Source organism: Poecile atricapillus, chromosome 3 (genome assembly GCF_030490865.1).
Source record: "Poecile atricapillus isolate bPoeAtr1 chromosome 3, bPoeAtr1.hap1, whole genome shotgun sequence".
Lineage (NCBI taxonomy): Eukaryota > Metazoa > Chordata > Aves > Passeriformes > Paridae > Poecile > Poecile atricapillus.
Window position 1 is genome coordinate 65,684,905 of NC_081251.1, and position 18,360 is coordinate 65,703,264.

An 18,360-nucleotide genomic window follows, 5' to 3' on the forward strand; every position below is an offset into this window, starting at 1 on the left:
TTGTTCAGTTTTGACTGCTGGTGTGCACCTGTATATTTAGAGGAGAGAATAAAACTCTTCCAATGGAATATCTTCTTTGGTGCCATTTTTCGTCATCTAGTTTAAGCAGTTAACATTAAGTTTATTTAAGCAGATGTCATGACAAATTCAGATGAACAGTTCTCTTTCAACTCTGCTTTTCTCTTCAACTGCTTTCTATTTGAGAGCACTTGGTAATACTTGGCTGGACAGCCAGGAAAGTGGGGTGGGGTTATGACTTGGAGCTGTGATAGCAGTGTTTAATAGAGAGTGATTCAACCTCTCCAGGTGGAGCTGGTGAATATTGGAGGAACTGACATTGTTGATGGAAATCACAAGCTGACGCTGGGGCTGCTGTGGAGCATTATCTTGCACTGGCAGGTGAGAGGCTGCTATGAGATCTCTTCCTTTCCAGGAATCATGTACATTGTTCTGCTGTGATTTTCACAAACCTTCCCAGGCTTTTGGTGGCAGAAAATACTGCTTCTATTTTGGGCTGGTAAATAAAGGCAGGCCAGTATTTGGTTTCTGCTCGAAGTCTATTGGCTGCTTCCCATGATCCGTATTCTCGTATGTGCCCAGTTGTGCTCAGCCACTCAGTTTAGTTCCTGCTGGTGAGAATTGCAGAGAGGCTTTTCAGGCTGAAGCATTATATTTCTGTTCCCTCCTCAAGGGCTTGAGGCAGGTAGTGTTATACTGTTTCGGTAGCTGTGTTTGTCTTGTATCTTACAGCTGCTTCGTAGGTTTGTTAGTCTCATAGATTGAATTGCTCCTGGTTTATCCAAGTATCTGGGAAGATCATCAATTTAACTTGGAGGGACTTTGGTAGATATGTGATGTTTATACTATGCAAACAACAAACTACTTTTGTTGGATGAGCAGATATCCTCTTAGTGCAGAAAACCTATACGAGCTGTGTTTTTGGAGTTCGCTTACTGGTGGAACCACAGCAGAGGCAGTGAGGAGTATTATTCCCTGTGCAGACGAGCACTAAGGAGAGTGGGAGGATCATAATATAAGAGTAATGTGTCATTATTACACAAAGCATCGCTGGCTCTTGTAATCAGTAGAGGGCAAAGATGGCCTGAAGACTGCTATTCCAAAATTTCATGTGAGGAGTTGGAGTCTGACTCATTGCTTTTCATGGGAAAGCCCCTTTCGTGATTTGTGAAGTAATTTGGTTTTGTAAGGAGAAGAAGTGGGGCATATGTTTGGAAGGTGTAGTTGTTGCTGTCTTGCAGGTGAAGGATGTCATGAAGAACATTATGTCAGATTTGCAGCAGACCAACAGTGAGAAGATACTGCTGAGCTGGGTTCGGCAGTCCACCAGACCTTACAGTCAGGTCAACGTTTTGAACTTCACCACGAGCTGGGCTGATGGACTCGCCTTTAATGCTGTGATTCACAGACACAAGTAAGTGGCAAACAGCTTGTCTTTGACCTAGTGAAGTAAACATGTTTTTTTTTTTTCTGTGTCTTCATACTTGAGCATTTGACAGCTTCTAGCCTATTTGAGTGATTCATTGTCCAGGTTTCTTGTTTGTCTTTTTTTTGTGGTAACAATAGCAGTGGTGGGACATTGTCAGAGCCTTGCAAAGGCTGGAGCTACAGCAGGAGTGTAACACTGAGTTCATGCACATGCACAAACACTTGCTAATTTGAATGGATTTACATCCTACTTGCTTTTTATAGTGAATATATTGAAAGGGTCTCTGTGGGGGAAGGGGAAGATGACCTTCTCCTTCTCCTTTTACCTCCCTTTTACCTGGCCTCCTCTGTAAATAGAAACATCTTTTCCATTGGAAATTGCCATATAATTTCAATAAGAAGATACAGAAGCTTCAAAATGAAAGAATGAGAGATTCTGTAGCTTTCCTGGTGTTTCTTAATATATCTTGCTTGAAAGACAACGTATGCAGTTCTTTAAGGAGAACTGTGGGGCAGAATATCAAAGGGTAATAGAACACTTCAGGTATCTGTAGAGTATCCTTTAGTTTGTTCATTATACTTTATAAGGAATCACATTAAAGTTTCTTTGCACAGATCTTCTGTGTTCTTTCTGATTTTTGCAAAACTCTTCAGACATTTAAATAAATCATCATTACAGATGCTGTTAACATTGCATACCTTTTTTTTACTTCCTTTTTAAAAATCTCTTCTTTGAGATCTACTGGGCAATTCATTCTAATTCAGCGTCTCTTAAGTGAAGTCAGCTCATTGCTTTCAAAGTCTGACTGTTCTTATCCATAAATAACCATTTCAATGTGGAAATGGTATAATAATTTCTAGAATTTAACCACACCTCCTGGTCACCAGGTATTTGACACAGCAAAGGCTTTCCAAAGACTCATGTTAACACCCAGCAGATGCAAAGTGTTTGCAGAGCCTGCTCTGAAGTGCCCCTTTGGCCTGTGGTAACTGGAGTAGGCCCTGTCACAGGCTCGCTGGCTTCAGGACAGGTCTGCCCTGCCATACTCCATGTCTTGTGGACCGGAGCTGGCTTGTGTTCAGCCTGCATGGGTGTGAAAGGAGGGCCAGCACCACACTGAGGGCTTCTGCAGGTTTGGAAGGACTCCTGTGCGAGGACAGAGCAATACTACCAAATGTCTCGCTGGAATTTATCACAAGCATTACTAAGTCCCTCCCCTGGATGGTGTGAGCAGTTGTGGTTTTCCTAGCTACAACTGCGTGTAGTGGCCTTGCTCTGCTGCTGAATGTGTGAAGCTTTGTGATGGAGACTGTGCCAACTTTAGACACAAATGAAACCTAGGTGACCTGAGAGAAGCAGAAAAATTAGTTTTAGGTTGTTTGTTGTCCTTCTTGTTATGACTATGTGCTTGTGCTTTGCAGGATCTGAAGTCTGTGAGCTCTGCTCTTTTCAGAGCACTAAGTAGCAAATGCCCCAGCTGATAGCTTTGACTGAATAACTGTGCATTCCTGTGAGTTTGTAAAATGTGGGTCTGAGCCTTTTATTCCCTATTGCTTAGAGCCTGACAGCTGCTGGCTTGTCAGAATTCAACACTGTTGTCTCTGGGCACGAGTCCTTTAGTCAGAGAAGCATAATTTTCCCTAAACTTTAAAAAAACCTTGAGCTGGGTTTCTCTTTTCAGCTTGGAAGGAGAGACTTTAAAAGCACTTGTGAGGAACAAGGAGGTTGGGGCAGCTTGCAGAAGGATAGGACCACAAAGCTATGTAACTTACCTTGACAGCATTTTTCAGTATTGCATTTTTATTTTAGTTCAACGTGACACTTAAAAGAGGAGAATCTTCATGGATTCCATTAAGAGATTTAATATCTTTATTTTCTCTTTATGTATCTATCAACAATTGTTAATTGTACTACCTCTTGGCTGCAATATCTAATAACTTTGTAACTCCTGCAGCATGTAAGTGACCTATTGCCTCATATAATTTTATTAGCATTTTACTGTACCGGTCTCTTTTGCTTACTAATATTACCTTAGTTCCTCTTTGAAATGAATTCTGCTTTTTGGTTCAATTTTCTCACTCTTGGGTAAGTATCTAGTTGTGATTTATTAATACCTTTGTTTTCAAAATCAGTGTCTACTAAAGATTTACATGAATCTGTGGTTATCCTTGCTTTTGCATGGATGTACATGAGCTTCTAGGTACATCTTGTTCCTGCTCACCCTGCTTTCTTCTGGCTTTTTGCTTTTTAGACTGTTGGCTTAGGGACTTCCTGTTTCACAAACATAATGACTCAACAGATGATAAAGGGTACTCTTAAGTCAATTTACAACTGAATCAAATATTAAAAGAATTAAAGTAAAGCCCATCTCTTCCTCCCCAAGTTCTATAAATGACAGAATCAATAGCAGTGTTTTGATGAGAAGCCGCCATTGCAGGAGAATGGAAGGAAAGCAGCTGTGCTGCTACAGCACTTGGCTGATTGTGTGCCACAGGTGTAGGTACTGCTGGGAATAGGCCCTATTTGCTGCCTCTGCTTGCTGTTGTGTGCTCTGCTCTTTCCCCTTGAGACCCACCACTGTCTTTTGGGCTCTCACCTGGACTGGAGATGCCCTTGGGTTAACACTGATCTTTGATGAAGGCTGCTGACACTGCAAATTGATCAGCTCCTTGGCCTGATTAGCACTGGAATGTGCAAGATTTGCACTTGTGATGGGGTGTTTTCTTGTAGGCTGTTTTTTGTTACTGGGGGGAACAAGACCGTGAATGAGTGGGGTGGAGACTGCTGTTTCTCCTGGCTGTGATGGCCTGGGGTGGTCACTGAGCCACATCACAAGTTTGGAATGAGGTTTTCCAGGAACAGAGTGACTCTTGATTACCCAGCAGGGCCTGATGCAGAAAATGTGTAGTAACAGTAATGCTGTAAAAGAAACAGTTGCAGAAAACTGGTTCTGGGATAAATTTTTGAGGTTATGTGCTCTTGTTAGTGGTATTTGGTTTCCTGTTGAAATCAATGACTTTATGTTTAGGACACAAAATAGAAGATGGATGTTGCTGTGGGCATGCAGTCAGTTAATTAATTAGTGATTGTCAGGTTCTCATTAATAATTGAGAATTGTGCTTTTATTTTTTTTTGCATTTGTGTTTATGCACTTATGTTGGTATTTGGTATGTAGGTGTATGAATATATTATAGCTATTAATTAATATAACTACTATCATATGCATGACTTGATATTCTGCATGGTATAGAATTTTCTTATGGATAAAGTTTGCTTTCATCCTTGTTTTGCTTTCACTTCTAGACCTGAGCTGTTCAGCTGGGATAAAGTTACAAAGATGTCCCCGGTTGAGAGACTGGAAAATGCTTTCAACATAGCCAAGAACCACCTAGGAATAGAGAAGCTATTGGATCCTGAAGGTGGGATAGTTATTTTACTTGACAAGAAGCTTTTTTTGAGTTCTCTTGAAAGAAATTTCTTCCATCGATACTAAGTATGAAGAACACATTTGTGCAGTGCTGTTTAATTTCAAGCCTTTACATTTGGATTTAAACAAATGCCATTTGTTAGAGTAAGGGCATGGATGTGTATGTGTAGGCTTTGGCATTTTGAATATTAAGGTTCAGGTTGACTTTCCATACAGAGACTGTGTAATGAGGCTGAGGCTGGTATGCTGACTTCATTTCCCTTTAGGTAGGAGTTGTGCTGCAAGGGTGTCTGCTTTTCAGGTGCAGCAGTGCATTCTCTAGGATGGGGTGGTTTAAGAGCTCATAATTTATTTTTCTTTACATACACAGTGAGTAGCAGTAGCTGCCTAGGAATGCTTACCAGGAAACCTTGATGGCTCCTTTTAAAAATACTGACCTGCTGCTCTGCCATGAAGCGAGCCTTCAAAGATTCATGCTCTAGGACAAGCCCTCTAACTTCAAACACCACCTTCTTATGAAAAAAAAAGTATTAACTGAATAGGTACTGTTCATAACCCAAAAGAAGTAAATCTGTCTCAGTGAAACTCCTTCCAGTGTGGAAAAAGAGAAAATTACCTGACTAACAATGGGAAGGGGGATAGAGCCTAGGTAGAAATGTTTGTTTATGCAGGATACTGTCCTTGAACTACATTTCTGCTTGGGAGATGCTTCAGAACAATTTTCCCCATACACATTTTATTCCTTAGCAACTTCATGTCTGGGTTCTTATTTCAAAGAGATCAAGAATTTTAATGTGAATTCACTTCCAAATGTAGGAAATTTATTTTTTAATTTTTTTTTTTCCTCCTTCATGCTACTTTTAATTTATGTCAAACCTGGTCTCTGAGTTAAAAGCTTATGAAAGGCTGTTTGGACAATATGTGAATTGTTACCTGTGCTTTATGTAATGATTTTAAAAATTGTTTTCATTTATTTTTCTCCATGTTTTATCTTTTTGATGCAGATGTTGCTGTACAGCTTCCAGACAAAAAGTCCATTATTATGTATTTAACTTCTTTGTTTGAGGTCCTTCCTAAGCAAGTTACAATGGAAGACATTCAGGAGGTGGAAACCCTTCCAAGGAGATACAAGCAGGAATGTGAAGCTGGAGAATTCAGTATGCAACAGGTGTGTTTGTCATCAAAGCCAGCCTTTCTTGAGTTGTAATTTTAGCTGATCTTCATGTTTGTCAGTTATCTTTGGAACATGCCTTCTGTCCTGAGCAACACAACTGGGAAAATGCGAAAAATCATAGCAATTTCTTTGTCATTAACTTAGGTCTTTGTCTTCCTTTATCTTTTCTGAAACATGTACAAAATCTTGTATATTGAGGTATAAAGTTCCATTTGTGTTATGCTGCCTTTTGTTTTGTTTTTTTGGGGGTACTTTTATTTATTTATTTATTTTTTCTTCGCTGTTTTCATACGTCTTGATCAGCTGAAGGGAGTGGTCCAGAATCTTTAACTGAATTTTCCATTGAACTTGTGGTGGTTAGTGGTAGTGATAAGGTTCTGTTTGGTTTTGAGATTCACTGTTGATAGAGCAAGATTAAAGTTGTCTTTACTATCCAGGTTCTTTACTAATGAACTTTCATTTTAATATAATGACTTTAGCCTTTCTCATTAAAATGTATCCAACAATTATTTATAGCATTTTATGAAAGATTGAAAGAGATCTTAGTTCTATTTTTAATACCATTTGGGAGGGCATCTTCTGTGTACTTCTAAGACATCTTGTTCCTCTTGGCTGCCTAGACTGTAGCACTTGAAGAAGATCAGGACAGTTCTAGAGCAGAGACTCCCAGCACAGTGACAGAGGTGGATATGGACTTGGATAGCTACCAAGTTGCTCTGGAAGAAGTTCTTACATGGTTGCTGTCAGCTGAGGATGCATTTCGGGAACAGGAAGAAATATCTGGTGATGTTGAGGAAGTCAAAGAACAATTTTCCACCCATGAAGTAAGTTTCTCTTATAAATTCTTCTGTTGTGGTTTGGCTTCTTTTTTTTTTTTTTTTTGTGTATGTGTATGTAAATAAGCTGCAGAACTTCCATTTCCTAGTCTTTATTCAAGGCAAAATTCTTCTTTTTAGAAGAACCTTGAATGAAGCATGCTTCGAAACCTTAATGTAATTTTTTATAAACAGCCTTTGGTAGCTAGTTTACTGGTGTGCATAATACAAAGGCAGTATTATCCAGACTGGGTTGTACTTCCCTGCTGCCAATTACTAAAAAGCCTGGTCAGCCTTATGCCATTTGCTGTTAAATAAGGGTAATGCTGAAACTGATAATCAGTTTAGTCAGTGGTCTTCCTCTGGTGATTAGGATACTTTGTTTCAGAAACATGTGTTGATGCTTCCAAATGACTGTTCCAAATTTTGGTTTGACTACTAATTTGGTTCTAAGTCTGAACAAATGTCCTGATGTTGTTAGGAGTTTGTCATGTTAGATGGCTTACTTTTCTCCTGTGTCAGCTTACTGTATAAAAATAGAAAATAGAATTTGAATGCTGATCAATAGGGGGAATTTTTTTCTTGTGCTGTAGTTTTAAAGCCATGAAGCAAAGGAAGAGATGTTCTGGATTTACAGTAAATATATGTTGCTAACTCATAATCTTTTCTACAATAGATTTCAGATGTTGTTTTATGTTCTGTTGACCATAGGTCATTTCCTGTTTCATTCTTGGTGTGTTTGTTTGAAGGCTCTCTTCTCCCAAGCAGATCATTCAGGTGGTCAGCCTTTTTTCTTTGTTTTACTGGATCCAGAATTTTTGTAGTGCATGGAAAACATTGTGTCAAGGAAAGGAACAGGTCTGCCATCCTCATGTATTTGATGGTGCCAGCTCCTTCTACAGCACTGTTTCAAAGATGATATATTTTTAGGATATTTGCCAACTCATAAATTCTGATAGGACCTCACAGTGATGTCTCTGCTTATACCATTTCCAGGGTTTTATGATGGAACTGACTGCGCACCAGAGCAGTGTGGGCAATGTTCTGCAGGCTGGAAACCAACTGGTGGCCCAGGGAAATCTGTCACCTGAAGAAGAGTTTGAGATCCAGGAGCAAATGCTGCTGCTGAACTCCCGCTGGGAGGAACTCAGGGTGGAGAGCATGGACAGACAGTCCCGGTGAGCTCATGGCACATAACCTCTTCTAGAGATTCAGGACTGACCTCTGGTGCTTGCTGTGTTTTGGAGAATTTGGTTTGCATCCGTCTGTAGGACTTATTTTTTTAGAATTAATGTTTCAGTTTGTGACACAAAATCCACCTTCATACTTTCTAAGGTGAAACAAATGGAATGAGTATAACTGATTGGGGGTTTTTTTTGATCATTTTGTAAAGTCTTTTGTGAATTATTATGTAGATGTGCCAGGATAAATGTACAGTATTTAACTGCGGTGGTTGCATAAACTACTCAAACAATATTAGAAACACATTCAAGTTTCTCAATAAAGCATACAGTGGATGTGGATATCTATGGGTATTTACATAACTAAAAAGTTGTTAGAAGAATTTTTTCCTACATATGGGTTACCAAGGTAAGAGCTGCACATCAAGGAAAAAATGCTTTTTGTTAGGACTTTCAGCAGTGGTTTATTAGCAGCAGACCCCCATTGGAAGAAACAATCCCTGATATAAGTTGCATAATTAATGAACATTTTTTATTGAGAAAGAAACAAGGATACTTATCTGTATTCTTTAGCTTAATGGTGAAAATTTTATTTGATGATAGGTAAGTTTTATGTATGGCCTTGCTTCTTTTCTATATGAGCTAGAATTTAGTTCCTTTCCTCAGGAAAGCTGTGTCTGAGGTAACTCCGTGCTTCCCCCTGCAGCCTGCATGACATGCTGATGGAGCTCCAGAAGCAGCAGTTGCAGCAGCTGTCTGACTGGCTGACAGTCACAGAAGAACGCATTCAGAAGATGGAATCTCAGCTCCTAGCGGAAGATTTGGAGTCGCTTCAAAAACAGCTGGAAGAACACAAGGTAAACCTTTTGCCTGTTAGGTAATATGTATGAGAGAAGTACTTGGAAGATGCCTATGTTGGTGGATTCCTTGACTAAGAAACTTGATTGTGTCAGAAGTCATATATGGCCACATTTGGTGTTTGCAAAAGGATGATGATGGTGTAGAAAGGAGTTAGAAGCCTTAACACTTGAGCACTGGTGACTAGTAGGAACTATTATATTTGCTTCATGCAGGAAATGTAACCTTTAGGGAAAACTGTTACCCTCACTTTGTGCAAGGAATAAAACCTCTTCTGGTAAACTGCTGGTGTGAGGAACAGTATGGAAGGTACCGTGGACAGATTTGCCCTTAATTACTGGCAGGCATTGCTAAAGCCTGCTTGAGACTTGCACATTAAAATAATGTGGGAGTTAAAATGATCAGGGCCTTCCAAGTCACTGATTCCAGTCCTTGCTTTTACAGCATCCTAAGGGAGTGCTTAGACACTGCTTTCTCATGTGTGCAATATTTTGGAAGTGCTGTTCTCTCAATTGAGTTTTTGGGTGCAAATCCAGCCTTTCTATCCTGAAATGTTTTTGTGAAGGAAAAAGATGTCCTTTTGTTGTTTGTCATGGTGCGGCTTTAGTTTTCATGCTCAGTGCTGAAGTTTGACCTTCTCCCCAGCATGGGACATACCTCACAGAACAAGAACACGGGAGTATTTTTAGTCTGTGTAGTTTCCTGTCCCACATTTGCATTCTTTACTTTGTTTTCAAAGTCTGGGGAGTTTGAGGCATGTGTTTCATAGAGTAGCTTAGGATATGCTGGGATAAAGAGTGACATTTACAGTACTGTAAAGGTGTATTGATTTTGCTGAGATATTTTGTAGTAGGCTTTAACCATTGAATCTGTTCTTTTAGAAGTTGTATGAATATTTAAATCCGCAGATTGTTTTAAACTAATAAGAACTGCATGTTTTCTGCAGTTTTCAACTGTTATCTTAGGAGCATCATGGTCAGTTATTGCACTGTTGACATTTTTGAAATTATATTGTCAACTCTTGAAAAATGAGTGTTCCTAATGATTTGTTTGGCATATGCCCTGTGTTGCTTGCTTATTAACAACAGCAGCCCTGTGTAGAAACACTTAAGCTCTACTATGTATAACATCAGATGTATGGAAAGTCAGTGCAGTTGTCATGTGATTCTCCTGGTCAAGTATGGGGCATCCATTTTGAAGCACTCCCATCTTTTACAGCATTCTAACAGAATGGTTTTGGGTTCTTTTCTATCAGCCTTTTGCTTACAATTTTTAAGCTATGCAGTGATGCCCACTGGTAAAATGTGGGTTTAGCTGTTGAATCTGAAATACCAAAGTTCCTTTGCTACAGCAGTTGTGACAGACACTGGCCAAAATAGCAGATTAGCAAATGCATTCAAAGTTGGTAACCTCTGATTTGTTCTTGTAGAGCCTGCAGAGTGATCTAGAGGCAGAACAGGTGAAGGTCAACTCCCTAACACACATGGTGGTCATTGTTGATGAAAGCAGTGGGGAAAGTGCAACAGCTATTCTGGAGGAACAATTGCAGGTAAATCTCAGAGCCCTCTTTTTTAAACTGTAGTATTGGGCACTTCAAACAATTGCATGTAATTGTTAATCAGCGTTTTTGTGTTTAAAGACAATTTATCTTAGAAAGTTATTTAAAATAACATTTTCTTTAGGAGCAATAGTAACTTAAAGAATTATTAAATCAGCTCAAGCTAAAACCTGCAAAAGTGCTTTGGTGGCGTTCAAGCTCAGTTCCTGGTTAGTCAAGCTGTTTGCATTCTCAAGACTTAGGTAATTTGGTAGTGTCTCCTTTCAGCAGTTTCATTAAATGGGAAGATGCATAGCACAACTCTTATTTCATGTAAGTTATTTTCCTTAGAAAGTTAAAATCTGATAGAAGAAATACTTGAAGACATGAATGCAATTTATCTAGGGAGTATCATATGAAGTGTTTTCCTGTCACTTAGGACTGTAACCTGAAGTACAGTGAGTACATGAGACAGAATTTTTAAACAGAATTCATCCTACTTTGTTCATTCCTTTTTAAGTCAATCAAATAGCTCAAAAACTTGAGCAAAACCAGAGTTAAGGCCACTTGTGAATGTTTTTGAAAGTGTTACTCTTCAGCTCTGTGCAATACAGCAATATCAGTAATTGACAGGGAAGTAGATATAATGTAGAAACAAGTTAATGTGAAGTAGAAATCACACTTTTGAATATCTGGTTTTGGAGTTTCTTTGTGAGGTTTGTGATTGTTCCTGAGTGTTTGGTGCTTTTGTAGAGGCTTGGTGAGCGGTGGACAGCAGTTTGTCGTTGGACTGAGGATCGGCGGGTCAAGCTGCAAGAAATTCAGCTTTTATGGCAGGAGCTGCTGGAAGAACAGGTGAGTAGCTGTCCGGTTTCTCAGAGTGACTGGTTGATTTGTGGAGGAGAAAAAAATGAACCAAAAAAAGCCCAAACAGTCAAAGCTCTGACTAGAACCGAGAAACTCATGGAAAAAAAACCTTGAAAGCCTAGAATTTGTTATTGTTGAGGTTCCCAGTGTTTTTTTAGGACAGGAGTATCTCTGAAGTGCAAGAGAAGTAATTTTCCAAAGTTTAAGAATAGAAGTTTATACCTCCTTATAAAATAATTTCCAAAGTATCTTGTAAAATGGTCAGGAAGTGGGAATATCTGTGATACTTAGAAAATTCATTGTAATTTTCCTATCTGGTCGTTTTGTAAGTATAGAAATCCTCCAAATTAATGTACATGTGCTTCCAGCATGAACACATACACAATGGTTCAATACTAAATACATTTGATATAATGCATTTTGCATACAAAAGCTGCTCAAACACAAGTGATGGCATAAAAAATATGGTAACACAACTATATGTGCTGTTTGTATACCTAGAACTAGAGCTTGTTTCATTTCTCAGCTTAAAATATTTTTTGTTTTTTTCTTTGGAGGTTATACTGAAATTGTTTTTTTCTTAAACAATAATATTTATCACTGTAAGCTATTGTTTAAACAAGGCAGTATTCAGATTGTTTAGACATTTGAAAGAAGTAGAACAGTGCTGGTATAACTACTGGTATCAGCTGCAGCCTGTTTTTTTTCTGACAAGGATGTTTTGTCTGGATTCTTTGGGGCTGCATGTGTGTTTCTCCCTTAACCCTCCCATATCTGTTTGTAGTACATTGATATGCACGTGAGCTTGTTCATATGGACCCAGGGTTAAGAGTCTGGTTTATCCCATGCCAAGTATCTGTTTATATATGTTTCTTTAAAATAATGCTTTGTCACCTGTGTATGTGTATCCAGAAAATTGCATGCCAATGTTTTCTGGCAACTTGGGCGTGGTAACTTGGATTTGAGAAATAAGGATTCCCTCAAAATCCTTGCTGTGTATGTTCAAGGTATGGACTTCAGGTGCTCTTAGCTTTGACTCTGTCATCATGTCAATGTGTTTCTGTCCTCTTCTACCCTTACGTTTGTTTGGGGACCATTCATTGACTATTACAAGACTTTTAAAAGTACCATATTCTGTTTGAGTTGAACATTTGAACTCAGCTTTTTTTAATTTGTGTGTAGCTACATTGCTCTGTAAAAGTGAAGCAATCAGTTTGTTTAATGTAAAATGTCAGGTAGCAAATAAGGAGGAAATAGAAGTTTGTTTCAGGTGGTTTAGATCAGCCTTTTTGTACTCATTGTTCACCTGAACAATGCATTTATTGCTAACAGGTTTGAATTGCAAATCTGCAAGAATGATCAAATGACTTAGAAAAATTACAGTCTGAAACTACTTAAAAATTGAATACAAACACTTTGATAATACAAAAGTAACTAAAAGAGTTTGTTACAAGCATTTTCTATTTTGCCCAACCACATGGAGAGATGAGCAACAGTGATGCATCAGCCTTTTTGTGGCTGCCTAGAAAGCTTTTGTACACTGCATTTTCAAGTCAACACAATCCTTACCACTCAGGAAACAAATTCCTCAATCAGTGCCAGAGACTTCTTAGCACTGTGGTAATTATGTTTCAGTTTTCTAGGGAGAGTTATCTTTGCTGATTTAGCAGAAATTAACACATGAAGGGCTTTTGAACTCCTCTTACGCATAAAATATGTTGGCTGGGATGCCAGCATGATTTTTCCAGAGAGTGTGTGGTGTTATAATTTTTTTTCTCACAGCCTTATGGCATTTCAGCCACCATCGTATTTTCTGTCTGTAGATTTTCCATGTTAGTTTGCATTGGAAAGGTAAACTGCCTTAGCCCTGTGGCCCAAAGTTGCTGTGGTAAATTCTGGGACAATGCCAAAAATATAAAGCTAGGATGGAGAACCTAGTGGCTGTTGTAAAATGTGTTGTTCAAAGAACAAAAGGGTCTGTCTTGCTGTGTGATTTTTTTTTTTGTTTAAAACAGAGAGGAGCAGTAGTGCACCAATGGCTGGGCAACTGAGATTGATAGAGAGATGGGCATTCTAGTCCATGGAGATTGCTGTCTAGCAGCAGCATTATGTGGGAACATAATTTAGAATACATAAAATCCTTCTTGGTACCTGATGCCAGTTGTTGCTGGTGTTACTACAGGAGCGCTGTGTTACTGAAAAGAAGTGGGACCCAGGACAGTTTCCTGGGGGGGGGGGGGGGGGGGATTGGAAACAATTAAAGATCCCTGAGTTAGAATTATTCAGAGCATACCACTCCAGCTTCCAGTAGTTAATGAAACAGGAATTGCTGAAGTTATTTTACAGTTGAAAGTGGATACCATAAACAGGGAGGTGACTAATTAATATCTGAGTCTTTGATCATCTGCCTGGACTAAAAGAAATATGAACTACTAGTGGTGTCACTTCTGTGAGAAAATGTTAGTAGCAGCTGTGTTTGAGTCACAGAGGAAGAACGGTGGAAAACAAAAGAACACATACATGCCATTTTGATATATTCTAATCTGATTTATAAATCCTACATTAGCTTTATGGTGGATATCTGTTTGCTATATAAATAACTTCGGGGGAGGTGTGCTCTCTTACATTGAGAAATGGTTTTGTTGAAATTGTTTTTCTGGAAGTATTACTTGCTTCTCTAATTTGATATTTTTGTCCTCTTTTTTGTACTGTTTTTGTTAAAGTCAACTGAAATTCCAGCATATAAAGACTGCAGAACTGTGCTTTTAATGCAAAGATCTTAAAGAGACAATTGTCAATAGCTGTTTGACAATCTTGGTATTTTCTTGTGCTATTTTTATTATCTGCAGTGCTTATTGAAAGCTTGGTTAACTGAGAAAGAAGAGGCTTTGAGTAAGGTCCAGACGAGCAACTTTAAAGATCAAACAGACCTGAGTGTGAATGTTCGAAAACTAGCAGTGAGTATTGATATCCTGCTTTATCCCATCAAATCTCATAGATTAGTTAAGTGGCTAATTACTAATTTGACCCTAGTAGGAGTTGGGAATGCATGATACATTAGAAGCCAGGCCAACATTCTCTCTTTGCCAGAATCTTGCACTTTAATTTAAAAAATATGTACTACTTACTCCATGACCATTCCATGTTGGTGTGCCAAACTCTGAAGCAGCTATCCCAGATTTTTGAGAGGGTTTGGATGTTATTGCAGCCTACCAGTCAGCTGTGCTTTCCAAAGTATAGGTTTGTGGTGTGGGTTTTTCTTTATTTCTTTGGAGCAGCTTGTACCTCAACTAATCATTTGTAACTGTTACTGAAGAGATACTGCTGGTTCCTCTAGGAGATGTTTCAAGGATGTGCTCTTTAAAAATAGTGTCTCTTAGTGCTCTTTTTACACATAAGAAATGTTCACTGAGCTCAGGTAGTACATCTTTCACTCTGTCACCACCCTTTCAACCCCCTTTGCCTCTTAGCCATGGAATTAGAGCTTAGGGGATGTAGAATACTTGATGTCATATTTTAATCTTTTCTTTTAACTACAGATTTTAAAAGAGGACATGGGTATGAAACGACAAACACTAGACCAGCTGAATGAACTAGGTCAGGATGTGGCCCAAATTCTTGGGAATGGCAAAGCGTCCAGTAAAATTGATGAGGATCAAGAAGAACTAACTCAGAGGTGGGACAGTTTGGTTCAGAAGCTAGAGGATTACTCCAACCAGGTATTTACAAGGCTTTATTACTTTTTAGCTTTTTATATGACTGTATGTATGAAAACTTCACTATGTCAGCAAAATTGTCCAGGCATCAGGCTAGAGAGGTAGGTGAGTGCTTTTTCATGTGGGGCTGACAAAGCTGCCTGTGTTTTTGGTCTCCAAAAGCCCAAGTTGTTAACCTGACTAGTACTATTACTCCTTTCTCACGCAGATTAAGCTTCATTTTTCTGATGAGTAAAGCAGGCTTGCCATGTATTACCAGTAAATGCAAATGCCTTTAAACATTATAAGAGTGCTGGGACTGGATTAAATCTGATACTAAAAGAAAACAAAGGCAGAACCCAAACCCCAGAATAGATAAATAAATGGGAGTCATACAAGTATTTATGTTCTGTGAGCATGATTTCTCATCTGTTGATAATAGAGTAGTTGTTTGTTTGACATGTAACAATGATAGCCAAGCTGGATTGTTCAATGTTTATTTTAGTGTTTTGAGTGCTTGGTAATGTTTTTATTTAGACAGAACTCCTACTGGATTCTGTGAGGGTTTTATTTGACAGCTTTATCACTCATATGTACTTTTTTTGGTGATATTAATATGTTGTTATGGTGAAAACCATGGCACTAACTCATGATCTATTTAGTGTATAGTGAATGAGTTGTGCAGTCTGAGTAGGGGTTCATTTCAGCCACGTGGCTTTAATTTGTTCTTGTGTTTGAGTCAAAGCACTAGAGAATGCCAGTTCCTGTCCCTATCCTTTCATTCCCCTTAAATATCAAGCACATACTTAAAATTTACAGGTTGAGTCTGCTGGGACTTACCTTATAACCCGATAAAGAATGTGGGAGGTTTCTATTGACTTGAGTGAGTTTTTAGGTCAAATTCACTGTGTAGCAGCTCTTTATGAGCTCTAGGCTTGGTTTTATGGAGTAGGAGTAGAGAATGTAGAATTGCTATTAATAAACTCCAAGTACCTTTGTTCGTTTTGTGAAGAAATTATGAAACAAAATACATATAATGCTCCTTTTGTTAGTTTTAGTTCACGGGGACTGGCATGATTCTAGTTGAACTGAGAATTTTGATGCTTGGTTTCCATCTGTAAAATGATAATAATCATCTTTTTCTTTGGAGTGTATCTGTGATAAAGGTGCTTCATGGCAGCTCGATATGGTCATTTCTGGGAGTCAGTGAACAGGTTTTTATGTCTGAATAAAAGAAAATAAGAAAAAGCTACTCAGCTTGTATAAAAATGGCACATATTCCTTGCCCTAAACTATTTTTTATAGGTAACTCAAGCTGTAGGAAGCGTAGGAATGTCACAGGTTTCTCAGAAGACTGCTGCAGAAACACCATTGAAGGAACAGGTGGTGGTTAAACAGTCCAGACAGGAGTTTCCCCCACCACCGCTCCCAAAGAAAAGGCAAATTCCAGGGGACAGTGAAGCAAAGAAAAAGTAAGTATATATCACTGCATTTTTCCCTTGCTCATTTGGATACTTCAGAGACTGTCTTGAGTTTTGATCCCTCTTTTATACAAGTGAGCAATACTTTAGTTGCAGTTGTGCGATTGGGCTTGGGGGCTTGACTAGATTATCTCCAGTTGTCCCTTCCAACCCTAACAGTTCTGTGATTCCTTCAATGGGAACAGAATGTTATATACAGCCTTGTTTTCAGAGCAGCAGCAAACCTGTAGTTTCCATTAATTCCAAAGGAAAACAGGAATGTTTTGTTCCTCATAGAAGCAGGTCTTCAGTCCTGTATCTCAGCTCCTTTGCTAAAAAGACAAAATTATATTTACTTTCTTTAGGGAAAACATCTCCTCTTTGCTCAAGACATGATGTGAAAATGTCAAGCATTTTGATTGATTTATTATTTATGTCTAATCTTCATAAAATGTATGAGAAAAATGGGAAAAACTGCACAAAAAAAGGCTTGGAAACATTTTCTATCTCTTGTATTTAGTAATAAGAATAACACACTGATGTCTCCTTTGACAAGTCTTTCTGGAGTGGCTGGCTCATTTGCATATATAGACTCACAGAAACATTTGGATCGGAAGGGACCTTAAAGATCATCTCATTCCAACCTCCCTACTATGGACAGGGACACCTTCCACTAATCCAGGTTCTTTGGAGCCTTATCCAGTCTGGTCTTGGTAGGTTTCCAGGGATGGAGCATCCACAGCTTCTCCGGGCAGCCTGTTCCAGTATCTCACCGCCATCATACTGAAGAATTTCTTCCTTATATGTAATCTAAATATACTCACTTTCACTTTAGAAGTTAATCCTTGTCCTATCAATACAGTTGCCTGTAGAGTCCCTTCCATTTTTGTTGTAGCCCCCTTGTAGGTACTGGAAGGCTGCCATCAAGTTTTTCTGGAACCTTCTCTTCTCCTAGGCTAAACAGTGCTTGTGTTGAATTCTCTTTATTAAATAAGAAAACCTAAACCTAAGGGAATTGTTTCAATAGAAATTAAGAAATTAAATGCTGTTTGCTCAACATTTTGTTTTTTGTGCTTGGCTGAGGAAATGAGCATTTCCTTGAAGTGTCACTGGTTTAAATCTTTGTCAGGTCATTTAGAGATACAGTAGAGGCTGCATCAAGACTAGGGAGTCACTGTGGTAGGAGATCTGTGTTTGCACAATGAAGAAAAGTTTTTTTATTAATTTTTTTTCTGGAGGAGGAATGGAGGTTTGAAGGGGTGAGGAACCTGCTCAAATGCTCTTGAGGACTCTGGTCAGACCCTTTGAGCTCTGGTGGGGGTTGTGTGTGCATCTGGATATGCCAGGGCAGTAAAGCAGCCAGCAACTGTCTGTCCTTTATCTGTGTCTCATGAGTTGTAGAAGCTATTTTAGATTTTGAAAGCAAAAGTGATTTATCAGTCATCTGTTTTAATAGAGTTCAAACTGTATTAAAACCAGGGGTAGTGAAAATAGTTTATAAACTTTCTGATGCTTTTGGATGTTTACTTAGGTTGAAACCAACAAATGACCAGTAAGTGGAATTTTGCCAGTTTTCCCATGGAATCTATGAGTGATTGACAATGGCATTTATTGGGGTGTTGTTATTCCATGTTAGGATTCATATTAAGTATTGTAATCATAATACAGCCTGGCTTGTGGTCTGTACAGTGTATCTGTCCGTCCCTCAAGTTCTGTACAATATTGGTTAATATGAGAGTTGATTGGGGTTTTTTTTGGTGGTGTTAGGTTGTATCTTAGAGGTTGGAGGGGTAAGAAAGTTGTGAGTATAAATGTGTCCACTGTAGACAAAGCCAGTAAGCTGTAAGTTAGGCTTTTGTTAGTGAAGTGTGCAAAAATGTTTGTCAGATGTCACTGCGA

At 38.7% G+C, this 18,360-nt stretch overlaps 1 protein-coding gene across 1 annotated transcript in view; it reads left to right on the forward strand.

Annotated features, from left to right (window-relative positions):
• UTRN (utrophin) overlaps positions 1–18,360 on the forward strand; it is a 307,480-nt gene that overhangs the window by 42,662 nt on the left and 246,458 nt on the right. Inside the window, exons 5-16 of the mRNA XM_058833987.1 lie at positions 307–399; positions 1,260–1,432; positions 4,751–4,866; positions 5,879–6,042; positions 6,669–6,872; positions 7,860–8,041; positions 8,751–8,901; positions 10,332–10,451; positions 11,193–11,294; positions 14,156–14,263; positions 14,846–15,025; positions 16,307–16,473. Of these exons, the coding sequence (XP_058689970.1) occupies positions 307–399; positions 1,260–1,432; positions 4,751–4,866; positions 5,879–6,042; positions 6,669–6,872; positions 7,860–8,041; positions 8,751–8,901; positions 10,332–10,451; positions 11,193–11,294; positions 14,156–14,263; positions 14,846–15,025; positions 16,307–16,473 (1,760 nt within the window). The remainder of the gene's footprint in view (positions 1–306; positions 400–1,259; positions 1,433–4,750; positions 4,867–5,878; positions 6,043–6,668; positions 6,873–7,859; positions 8,042–8,750; positions 8,902–10,331; positions 10,452–11,192; positions 11,295–14,155; positions 14,264–14,845; positions 15,026–16,306; positions 16,474–18,360) is intronic.